Genomic DNA, 12,060 nt, shown 5'->3' on the forward strand with positions numbered 1-12,060 from the left:
AATTGTTCAGGACGTTTAAACACAAAAGAGATTGCAAAGAGCTCCGAAAGGACCTCTGCAAATGGAGCGGATGGGTGGCAAAACGGCAAATGCAATTCAATGCAAACAAGTGTTAAATGATGCATGTTGGGTCAAAAAAGTCTTAATTTCATGTACCTGCTCCTGGGGCCCTGAATTGCAGGCGGCAGACTTGTGGTCCCAAGAGACAGCTCAGTGAGGTTGACCGAGCGACAATGCGCATTCCATGCAAGGGATGGTTAGGAAAGGAACTGAAAACAAAATGGCCAGGATCATGATGTTGTTATAGAAATCTATCATGCGGCCACATTTGGAGAACTGTGTACAGTACAGTCCTCAAAAAAGCGATGTTCAGAAAAGGGCAGCCAAAACAGCTAAAGGGGTGGAACAATTCTCAACGTGAAAAAGGTTGCAGCATTGGGGATGTGAGAAAGAGGCGCCATGATAGTTCATAAGGTTATGTGTGGCATGGAGAAAGAGCAGGGCTGCTCACTACTCCTGGAAGGGCCCCCCAAGGCTCATCTAGTCCACCCTCTTGCAATGCAGGAATCGCAGCTAAAGGATCCCTGACAGAGAGCCATCTGACCTGTTGCAAAAACCCCAGTGTGCCTTAGGAGTAGCAGCAGAACAAGCCAGGCTTTGCTGTGGCTGAACACAGCCCCTTATTCTTCCTTGGCTTTTATATATCTGATCTTTTCGCTTTCCGGGGTGGACTGCTCTCAGCCGCCATCCCAGCACCCAGCCTTTTCTCCCCGTGCCAGGCTTGAGATCTCTCCTCCGTGGTCCCAGAGCAGCGTGGAGTTTGTAGAGTCAGGAGGAAACTTGAGCAGGGTTGGAAGGGAGCATCAATTACACAGGCGCCCAAGTGAGCCGTTCTCCTGAATTATGGGTGCCTTTCAGTTGGAGGGTTTGCGGGAAGGGGGGGACAAGGCAGCGCTTGGGTGGGAGACAGGCAACCGAGTGCCCAGGGAAGGTCCCCCCTCAGCCACCACCAAGTTCCCCCACTCAGGGCCTTGGTCTTGATGACCCCCAATAATTGCAGTTTGCACCCCTGCCAGTCAATTTTAAGAACCAGATTCATGGGTCACTTGGAAGGTGCCTCTGTACTGAGCCAGACCACTGGGTCTGCCTGCAAGGACATCCTTGAGAGCCAGTGTGGTGTAGTGGTTAAGAGCGGTGGACTCGTAATCTGGGGAACCGGGTTCGCTTCCCTGCTCCTCCACCTGCAGCTGCTGGGTGACCTTGGGCCAGTCACACTTCTCTGAAGTCTCTCAACCCCACTCACCTCACAGAGTGTTTGTTGTGGGGGGAGGAGGGAAAGGAGAATGTTAGCCGCTTTGAAACTCCTTAAAAGGTAAAGGTACCCCTGACCATTAGGTCCAGTCATGGCTGACTCTGGGGTTGCGGCGCTCATCTCGCTTCACTGGCCGAGGGAGCCGGCGTACAGCTTCCGGGTCATGTGGCCAGCATGACTAAGCTGCTTCTGGCGAACCAGAGCAGCGCACAGAAATGCCATTTACCTTCCCACCAGAGTGGTACCTATTTATCTACTTGCACTTTGATGTGCTTTCAAACTGCTAGGTTAGCAGCAACGGGAGCTCACTCTGTTATGGGGATTCGAACCGCTAACCTTCTAATCGGCAGGTCCTAGCATCCTGCATCCCTTGAGACTCCTTAGGGTAGTGATAAAGTGGGATATCAAATCCAAACTCTTCTTCATCATCATCCTGCATGCAAACGGGCTGGAAATCACAGGAGGGGAGAGGGCGCTTGGGTCCTGCTGGGGGGCGGTCCCACTGCGGCATCTGGTTAGCCACTGTGAGAAGAGGACGCTGGACTCGGTGGGGCCCTTTGGACCTGACCCAGCAGCCTTTTCTGATGTTCTCATGATGTTCCTGAATTGCCAGCTCTTCCTTCTTATCTGTTCTGGGTGCAGAAGGACAGGGGAAGGAGTGGAAAAACACTCCCTCCCCCCCCCCCCCAGGCTGAGATGCATCTCCAAGGCCGCTCTTTAGGGCCCCAGCTGGCACATCTCAGAGTGCCAACGTGCCGCAAAAGGGCAAAGAGAGAAGTGAGCATCTTATCAGCACACACCTCCAACTTTATTGCGACATGTCCTTTGAGGACACCCTCGCCCAGGTGGGGCCAGGAGCAATTTCCCACCAGCAATTTCCCCTCCAAGTACGAATGGGGAAGCAAACTTGAGTGGGAGGGGGGCACCACCTCCCTTGGCACAGGAGGGTCAGCTGTCATCGAGAGATGGGCTGCCTCCCCCTTGGCACCCAAGCCCATCCTAGGAGCCTGCTATCTTGGGATGAACTCGCTGTCTCTCCGTTTCCTGGAGACAGGAATCCTCTTGCAACAGACAGGGCTGGAAAGAGTGGCAGCTGCCCCACTGGGAAAGGAAAATACTCCCCACTGCTGGGGTGGGTGATACCCCCAGAACGAGCAAGGAAGAGATTCGTGGGAGAGAAAAGGGGGCTTTCTTTGTGATCTCCCCTAAAAGCCAATGTAAATGGCACACACAAAGCCCACTAACACACACTCTCTCTCTCACTCTCACTTCCCTGGTTAGGATTCCTACTTCCAGCTCCACAGATCTGAAGAAAGGTTCTAGTCCTCATGACACACCCAATCCAGTAACACAGAGATCAAGGCATGTCTCAGAGGAAAGTTAACCCCCCCGCCAAGTTACATTAAAAGGCCAAACATGAAGAGCCAAGAGGAAATTGTTTTCAAGTCATTGGAGAGGCATGTGCAGAGATCAGCTGCTGGTTTCCGGAAGGGTGGCAACTCAGGTTCAGCTGGTCATTGTTCCGCCTCCTGCAGCGGACCAGGAGTGTCGGCAAAGTGGCTGTAGTCAGGTTTTGAGTCCTGGATTTCGATCCACCTGGGGCGGGGAGGGGGGGAGAGAGAAAAGGGGCAGAGTTAAGGACCTCCGAGGAATGGAGCCGATAGAGCCCAGGGCGTGCAGCAGCTGCGGAAAAGGCGAGTGCCAGGCCAGGCATTATTAGGAAAACAAAAATTAAAACTGCAGCTCTTATAATGCCACGATACAACTGCATTTGGTATACTATGTACAGTTCTGGCTGCTCACCTCAAAAAGGACATTGCAGAGTTGGAAAATGTTTCAGAAAAGGGCAGCCCAAACGGATATCAAGGGGGGTGGAAGAAAAATTGTGGTGTTTGGGACTTTTTAGTTTAAATGGCAACATTACAGGAATTTATAGAATTCTGCATTGCAGGGTGAAAGTGAATAGAAAAGACTGTCCCTCCCTCTCTCAACACTGGAACTAGTGGAGATCCAATGAAACTGATTGATGGAAGATTTGAGACTTCTTCACACAGTGCAGAGTTACACTGTGGAACTCCCTCCCACATGAGACAGGGATAGCCAACAACTTGGATGGCTTTTAAAGAAGATTAGACAAATGAATGGAGGAGGAGAGGGCTCTGGAGGGTTCCTAGCTAGGAGGCTCTGCTTCGCTTCCATGGCTGGAGGCAGCTGGAATCCCAGGAGGGGAGAGTTGCTCTTGTGCCTGGATCCTGCTTTTGGATTTCCCATTGGGGCGTCTGGTTGGCCTCTGTGAGAACAGGAGGCTGCACTAGATGGGCCCCTTTGCCTGAACAAGCCAGGCTATCCTTCTACTCTTATCCCATTTCTTCCTATATAAATAACAACGGAAGGCTGTCGTCACGCTGCAGTTTGAGTAGCTGCCACTAGGGCTCCCTTTGGCCTGACTCAGCCACAGCCAGGCGGCTCTTATGGGGTTTGAGGTGACCGTGCGATGCCAGGATGGTCAAGATGGAGAGAGGAGGACTTACCCGATGATGGCGGCTGGAACGAGGAGGATGACGGCCCCAAAGAGGAAGGGGAAGCCTTTCATGAAGGAGAGGCTGGCGGGGTAAAGGGAGTTGAAGACCCCTGTGGCCACCAGCGAGCAGAGACCTTCCACGCAAGCCACGGCAGCAAAGAGAGCGCCTGGAGGGGAGAGCAGAGAGCTGAAGCACGCATGGGACACCCAGCGGGCATGCCCCCAACCCCAAACGGTGGGTGTTTTCATAAAATCATAGAGCTGGAAGGGGTCCCCAAAGGTCCTCTAGTCTAACCCCACGTAATGCAGAAATTGCAGCTCAAGGATTCCTGACAGGTGGCCCACCTGACCTCTCCAGTCAAGGAGAGACCATCTTATGAAGGACTCTGCTCTTCCCAGGGTGCTGAGAACTGTAGTTCTGTGATGTACACACACACACACACACACACACACACACACACACACGTCAGCTGATTTGGGAGCCTACCCAGGAGGGGTGTTTGGGAGAGAGGTGAGGCCCTCAAGTCTGCTGGAGAAACGACTCCCACCAGCCACTCAAACAACGCCTGAAACTCATGTCGTGCTTCTCCAGTAAATGCACAACCGCTGATTCTTGCAGCTCGTTACCAGTGCAATTATTTAAGGATTTTGCTCGTGGGAGAAGAGAGAGAGATGTGGGGCAAGGGATCTCTGCCCTCTGCCACCCCCTGCAAATCTTATATTCTGCCACCTGGGCAGGCATGCTCCCGAGCGCCTCCTTGCGCCCACAAGACAGGAGTGGGGAGCCCTGGCCCCTTCCCAGACATTGCTGAGCCGCAACACCCGCCATCCTCTGTCTTCTGCCAGGCTTGCTGGGGCTGGGGGGAGTTGTAGCTCAGTAACAGCTGGAGGGCCAAAGCTTCCCACTCCTGCCACGAGGACTAGGAACTTTTGAGTTTGTTTTTGTCTAAGTCTCTAGTCTTTATGGTAGCAGTGAGAAGCTTTGGCCCTCCAGATATTACTGAACTACAATTCCCATCAGTCCTAACTGTTGGCCATGTTTGCCCCAATGCATTGTGGGTCAGGTGATCTGGCTGTGGGTCACTGAACCCTTGCTCTGCTTACCTTGCTCCTTCTCATCAACCAGCCTGGATAACTTGGAGCGGATCACAGGCGTGACAGTCATAGAGAGGAAGAGGAGGCCATATCCTGTTGGGGAAAGGAGAAAGAAAATGAAGAGACCCACTGAAATGAACTAACATGGCAGACTTCAGTTTGGGGCAAACTTAAGTGTCCTTGGATGTCCCAGCAACTGAGACCCAGACACACTGATTGTCTCTGACACTGGAGGGGGGACACAGTGCTCTCTAGGAATCTAGATAGCCTGCCTCTGGGCCTGGAGGTTCCACAAGAGCGTCATAAGAGCCTGCTGGATCAGGCCCAAGGAGCTCTGTTGGTAGGAGATGCTTAATCTCAGGGTCCTGGGTTCGAGTTGGGCCAAAAGATTCCTGCACTGCAGAGGGCTAGATGATCCTTGCGTTCCCTCCAAACTCTACAATTCTGCAATTCTAGCATGGCTTCCTGTGGCAGCCAGATAGCCCAAAGGGAAGGCCGCAGTTGCGCTTGGGTCCTGAGTGTGATCTCCTCGCTTGAACTTCCCACCCATCTTATAATCTCCCGAGGTGGAGGCACATGCAGGGGTCATCTAGTCCCACCCCCGCAGTGCAGGAATTCAGAGGCACGCTGCCTCCCGACACTGAGGGCACGTAGCACAGAACAAAATGGATCAGGCCAGTGGCCCCTCTAGCCCAAACCCCTGTCCCCACAGTGGCCTACCAGGTGCCCCCACGGGAAGCCCACAAGCAGGAGCTAAGGGCAACAGTTCTTCCTTCCTGCACCGTCTGGTCTTCAGGGGTAGGCTGCCCCCGAGCATGGAGGTTCTGCTCCCACAGTAGGTCTCCATGCGGAGAGCCCGGCAGCAGGATCAGGCCAGCTTCCTGGTCCAGCTTCCTGGTCCAGCTTCCTATTCTACACAGCTGCTTGGGAGATGGACTCCCATTCCCTGGACGCTTTTAAGCAGAGGCTGGGTGTCCATCTGCCAGGGACTCTTTAGCTGCGACCCCTGCGCGGCCGGTGGGTTGGGCTAGATGACCGCCGGGTGCCCCAATTCTCCAACCCTCAAGCAACGCCTCCTCTCCCAGGAGCAGCACCTGTGAACATCAGGGGTGTGCTGCTCGCCAGCGCGATCGTCCCCAGGCCCAGGACGTTGGAGAGCAGGCCAGCTTCGGCCACCCAGCCGTCCTCGAGGCAGGTCTGCAGCAGGCGCAGCCCTAACAAGCTGGATAGGTAGGCCAGGTAGTGAGCGGCCGAGCCGTAGCCGATGAGCTCCGAGCCCCAGCAGAGCGGGGTGCTCAGCTCGTACAGCACCAGCAGGTCCGAGGCCCCGAAATGCACGCTGACCACCAGGAAGAAGGCAAGGGAGTAGAGGAGCAGCTTGCGCCACTCCCAGCCCTGGGCGCTGGGCGCATAGAGGCGGAGGACGGAGGTGTAATGTCGGAGGGTGAGGAGCCTGGCGGGCCGCCTGGGCACCACCGATTCCCTCAGACAGATGGCGGCGTAGAAAGCGGCGGCGAGGCTAGCGGAGAGGGCCAGCCAGAAGGGAGCCGCGTAGCCTTGGGCATGGAGCCACTGCCCGCCCAGGAGGCTGGCGCCCATCCCTGCCAGGCCCAGGCAGGCCTCCAGGACGGCCACACGGAAGGTGCGCCCTTGCCGGTCGCTGACGTCAGCTGCGTAGGCGAAGGAGGCGGCCAGGATGAGGTTGTAGTCGCCCGAGAGGCCGGCCAGGATGCGGCCCAGAAGGAGCCAGCCCACGGGGAGCCGGAGGGACATCACCGCCAGAAAGATGGCCACCTGCAGAGCCATGCCCAGCGAGGCGAGGGCGAGGGCTGGGCGGCGCCCCGCGGAGTCGCTCCAGGGGCCGAGCAGAGTGACGGAGAAGAGGCCCACCAGGAAGCCGGCCAGGTTGAGGTAGAGGTTCCAGTGGGCCACCAGGGTCTCCAGCTCCTGAGAGAGAGAGGAAGGCAGAGGGCCGTGAGGCCGGAGGAGGGAGCTGGACTACTGCAAGGCGCTCTTTGTGGGGCTGCCCTTGGGCCTGGTTCGGAAGCTACAACCAGTGCGGCAAGATTGCTGGCGGGAGCTACTGGCCAAGAACAAAGGATGCCCACCTGCTGCCGAGCTGCGTTCAAGGGTCTTGCGTTAATGTACAAAGCCCCAAGCGACTTGCGTCTACAATCCCTAAGGGGTCGTCTGAACCCTTCTATCCCAGCTTGCTCACTGAGATCACCCATGGTGCGGCTCACTTGACGACAACAACAAGAAACCAAGCCTCTAGGGTCCTGTGGAACTCCCTGCCACTGGAGATGCAGCGGGCACCTACTAAAAACCTTTCTATTCCGCCTGGTCAAGGCAGGCCATGAAGAATACAAGGGTTGGCTGGTGTTTGCTTTTTGTTCTTTGTTTGCTTTTAACTCAGTTTCATTTTTTTACTATTTTATCGTACGGTTTTATGTTTTTACATTGTTGCAAACCGCTGTGATATATTTTTACGATACAGCAGTATATAAATATCTATTATAAATAAATATCTTAGAACTGGGAATGTCCCCTGCCCGGAACCCTGCAGAGCTGCTGCCAGTCAGTGTAGGCAATACTGAGCTGGGAGTCCAGAGGGTCTGACTTGGTCTATACGTCTGCAGTCTCTTAGGCATGCCATAAAGGCTGATGCTGCTATTATTATTGTTGTTGTTGTTGTTGCTTTTAAAATTTGTATACCGCCCTTCATTTAGAGATCTCAGGTTGGTTCCCAGCATTAAAATCCAAGATAAAAACATGAAATACATAATAAAAGTAAGAACAAAAAAAGCCACAGACCCCCTATTATCTTTTATACACTCAAACATTTTTCTTCATTTTCTTTTAAATATGTGGTTTCTATTCAGTTCCTATTTAAAAACTTTTTAATGGCTTTTCCCTATTTTATCTGTGTTTCTGCGTTTGTTTTTATCTGTAGTCCCACCTCGAGTCCCAGCCTGGAGCAAAAGGTGGGAGAGAAACAAACGCAGCAGCAACAACAGCAGGACCCCCAGCCTGAAACCCAGAGGAGAACTGCTGCCAGTCTGTGCAAGCAGTCCTGATCCTGATGGAGCAAGAACGTGCCTGGCTCTAAGGCACCTTCCCGGCTGCAGAGAGCCTGGCTGCCCGGTGAGCTTCCCCGTTCAGGCGCAGTCTACCCCAGCCAAGCCCCAGCTCCCGGGAAGAGGCTGCCCGTTGCCGCCGGGCACCCACCGGGGTCCCTGGCCCTCAAGGCGCCCGGAGAGTCCCTCGGGGCCCGGCCTGCGCCTGGAAGGGCGACGCACCTCCTCCTGCTTCGCGGAGCCGCTCCCGTTGGCGCATCCTCCTCCCTGCCGGGCGGCGCTGCCGTTCCCGGCGCCGAGGCGCTCCCACAAGTACTGGGTGCAGAGCGGACCCTGCAAGCCCATGGCCAGCGTGGCCAGCAGCAGCACCGGCTCCACGGCCCGCGGGCGCGCGCAGCCGGCCCGCCGCGCCCCCTCCTCCGGCTCCGGCTCGTCCCCGGGCGGCTCCGCCGGGGGTCCCGCCGTCTGCTCGGCCATGGCGGCGGCAGCAGCGACCAAGGGGCGGAGCGGCCACCAGCTCCGCCTGGCCCGACGCGAGGACGAAGGGCGGGCCATGGCAGGTCGGTAGGAGGGAGGGAAGGAGGCGGCCGGGGCGCCGAAGGCGGAGGAAGGCGCTGCTGCCGCTGCCGCCGCCGCCGCCGGAAAGGGAAGCGCCGCGGCTCTCGCGGACCTGCCGTGACGCCACGGCAAGACGACGGCGTCCAGAGAGCCTGGGGAACTGGGAAGAATCCTGCCTGCGTGCTTGGCTTCCTCTCTCCTCGATTAATAGGGACTAGATACTTGGCTGCATTGTTGTTGTTGTTGTTTAGTAGTTTAGTTGTATCTGACCCCCTGGACCAGAGCACGCCAGGCCCTCCTGTCTTCCACTGCCTCCCGCTGTTTGGTCAAACTCATGCTGGTAGCTTCGAGAACACTGTCCAACCATCTCGTCCTCCGTCGCCCCCTTCTCCTTGTGCCCTCCATCTTACCCAGCATCAGGGTCTTTTCCAGGGAGTCTTCTCTTCTCATGAGGTGGCCAAAGTCTTGGAGCCTCAGCTTCACGATCTGTCCTTCCAGTGAGCACTCAGGGCAGATTTCCTTCAGAATGGAGAGGTTTGATCTTCTTGCAGTCCATGGGACTCTCCAGAGTCTCCTCCAGCACCAGAATTCAAAAGCATCAATTCTTCCGTGATCAGCCTTCTTTATGGTCCAGCTCTCACTTCCATACATCACTACTGGGAAAACCAGAGCTTGAACTATACAGTGGTGCCTCGGGTTAAGTACTTAATTCGTTCCGGAGGTCCGTTCTTAACCTGAAACAGTTCTTAACCTGAAGCACCACTTTAGCTAATGGGGCCTCCTGCTGTTGCCGTGCCGCTGGAGCACAATTTCTGTTCTCATCCTGAAGCAAAGTTCTTAACCCGCGGTCCTATTTCTGGGTTAGCGGAGTCTGTAACCTGAAGCTTATGTAACATGAAGTGTATGTAACCCGATGTACCACTGTATGGACCTTTGTTGGCAAGGTGATGTCTCTGCTTTTTAAGATGCTATCTAGGTTTGTCATTGCTTTCCTTAAAAAGAATGAAAGCTGAACATTTAATGGAGATGGGCCAACAACATATGCCCCACTGGATCACGTCCCAGGGGGCTCCTCTGGTGCAGCCACCTGTTCTCACAGTGGCCAGTGGGAAACGCTGCGAGCAGGATCCCAGTGCAACAGCCCTCTCCTCTGATGCGCCTTCTAGCGCCTGCTCTTCAGAAGGGTTAATGCTTCTGCAGGTGGAGACTGAGCATAGAAATCACGGCCAATAGCCCTTGATTGCCAAGATCAACATCCCAAAATGGTTTTTGACCACAGTGATTTTCACCGCTCGACAGCTTCAAGAAAAACACAGAGAGCAAAACCAACCCCTTGATAAGGAAAAAATCCTGGGGTGCGGATTTACTCCCCTGCCCAGCACGTTGGGGTGCAACTTCCCGTGGGTCTTTCTGGGACAGCAAAGAAGGAGTCTCCAGCCAAGTTAAAGAGGCAAATAGTGGTCAGTAGACCTGATTTTTATTTGTCGCAACAAGGTTCAAACACACAAACCCCTGAGCATGGGGTTGCATGAACTTCTAAGACCTCTCCCATAATACAGTACATTTTTCAACAGCATCATTGAGACATCACAAATATGTCACAAAGTAGGAGTGTTTGTCATGTAGAAACATGAGCCCATCACCCAACCCTGTCAATCACCCCAGTTCTTCCCAACACCTTTTAACCACATTCTTCCCCAAAGAACAATAAAAGTGTTTACACATCCCCCTAGTAGCTGAGAGACTTTCCTGCACTTCTCCTTTGAACGTATCAGGATTCAATCAACCATCCTGATGGATTTCTTGCTTAAAAATCAGGTGTGAGGAGGTGCCTCCGTGTGGCTTTGGAGCCTGTTCTTTGCCCTCTGAGGAGATGCGGGTGTGCTGGGGGCAGAGCCCAGTGGTCGTGCCCTCCTTGTTCCTTGGGGCTGTGAACCCAGCTGAGGCTGCAAGCAGGGCCAGGGTGCAGAGAGCCCCTCCCCGGCCTCAGCCAGTGAACCCGACCAGGCATTTATGACCCATAATTGCAGACTGCAGGGCCTGACTTTTGCCAGGGACTCTATGTGCTCCTCTCAGCGCTTCCGAAGAGACAGGAGGTTGAGAAACAGGGAAGCAGCTGTTCCTTTCTCTCGGGACAGCTAAGGGTTAAAAGGGGTCAGGCAATCCGGCTGTGGAAAATAAGGCTCTGTTCTCCAGGCTCTGTTCTTGGAGTCGGTAAATGCTGGAATCTCAAGTGGTGAGAGTTTCTGCTGTTGGACTCAGGTTCTGAGCATCTGGTTTGGTCTGATCCACTCGCAGGGCTCTCCATATGGAGGTTTACGGTGGCAGCAGAACTTCCACACCCAGGGACAGTCTACCTCTGAATTGCTGGTCTGATAGGAATTTTGAGGTCTTAAAGGTAAAGGGACCCCTGACCATTAGGTCCAGTCGTGGCCGACTGGGGTTGCGGCGCTTATATCGCTTTACTGGCCGAGAGAGCTGGCATACAGCTTCCGGGTCATGTGGCCAGCATGACTAAGCCACTTCTGGTGAACCAGAGCAGCGCACGGAAATGCCGTTTACCTTCTCGCCAGAGTGGTACCTATTTATCTACTCGCACTTTGACGTGCTTTCGAACTGCTAGGTTGGCAGGAGCAGGGACCGAGCAACGGGAGCTCACCCCGTTGCGGGGATTCGAACCGCCGACCTTCTGATCGGCAAGCCCAAGGCTCAGTCTTAGTTATATGTTAAATGTTTATAAGTGTACCAACCAAGCACATACATAGATCAGCACAGGAAGATCAACCTGGAACCATTTTTGATTCCCAAACTGTCCCAAAGTTACCAAATGTTTTCTCTGCAAGGTCAAAGGAAAATGGACAAGCCTCCCCATTGTTTTTTCCTTCACAAATCCTGTCTTAAGGGTATGTCTGTGTTTGAATAGGGTGTGAGCCTGCGACATGGCCCAGGAACTAAGTACCGGTATTTATCACTACAAAAGACTGGCCAGGCTCCCCAGGCAATTCAATCAAGTAACGTGCCAGACAGGAGATAAACAACAACAGGAGAAAAACAACATTCAAATTTCTGTTTTAGACCACCTTTTCTGTGATGTAGGTATGATTTATCTAAGGGGTGGTCTTAGGTTACACCCCTTCTGTGATGTATGTATGATGTTTCTGGGGGTGGTCTTGATCTACAGGGTGGCAATTTCAAAAGTCTTTATAAGGCCTTGCGCACCATTGTTCTGGGTTCCTCCTCCCTCCTGCGTGTGAGTGAGGACCCTGTTGCAAGAGATCAATAAAGATCAGGCTCACTAGCTGCTTTGCTTCCCAATATTCTCTGGTTGGCCTCTGTTATTTTCTCCTGCCAATAGGGAACTACGTAAGGACTCTATATGGGCTCTTGGGTACCCCCATAAGGGAAAAGGGCAATTTTTGTTTACAACACTGGGAATCGCAAGTGGAGAAAGTTGCTGCTGTTGAGCTCAGGTCCTCCTTGCTTGTGCGCTTCCCACT

At 54.1% G+C, this 12,060-nt stretch overlaps 1 protein-coding gene and 1 long non-coding RNA gene across 2 annotated transcripts; one reads left to right on the forward strand and one right to left on the reverse strand.

Moving 5' to 3' along the window:
* The first annotated feature begins 1,737 nt into the window (after window positions 1-1,737).
* LOC309331526 lies at window positions 1,738-2,702 on the forward strand. Its single transcript, XR_014151884.1, has 2 exons — window positions 1,738-1,808; window positions 1,845-2,702. It is a non-coding gene; the product is annotated as an uncharacterized lncRNA (long non-coding RNA).
* SLC46A1 (solute carrier family 46 member 1) lies at window positions 2,099-8,560 on the reverse strand (the record flags this gene model as incomplete). Its single annotated transcript, XM_081843741.1, has 5 exons — window positions 2,099-2,908; window positions 3,844-4,000; window positions 4,938-5,021; window positions 6,023-6,875; window positions 8,228-8,560. 5 exons carry the CDS (start codon window positions 8,558-8,560, stop codon window positions 2,827-2,829), a joined length of 1,509 nt encoding a protein of 502 aa, XP_081699867.1. The 3' UTR covers window positions 2,099-2,826.
* Window positions 8,561-12,060: the final 3,500 nt, after the last annotated feature.

The sequence above is a fragment of the Podarcis erhardii genome (genome assembly GCF_964252035.2).
Source record: "Podarcis erhardii genome assembly, chromosome: 16".
Taxonomy (NCBI): domain Eukaryota; kingdom Metazoa; phylum Chordata; class Lepidosauria; order Squamata; family Lacertidae; genus Podarcis; species Podarcis erhardii.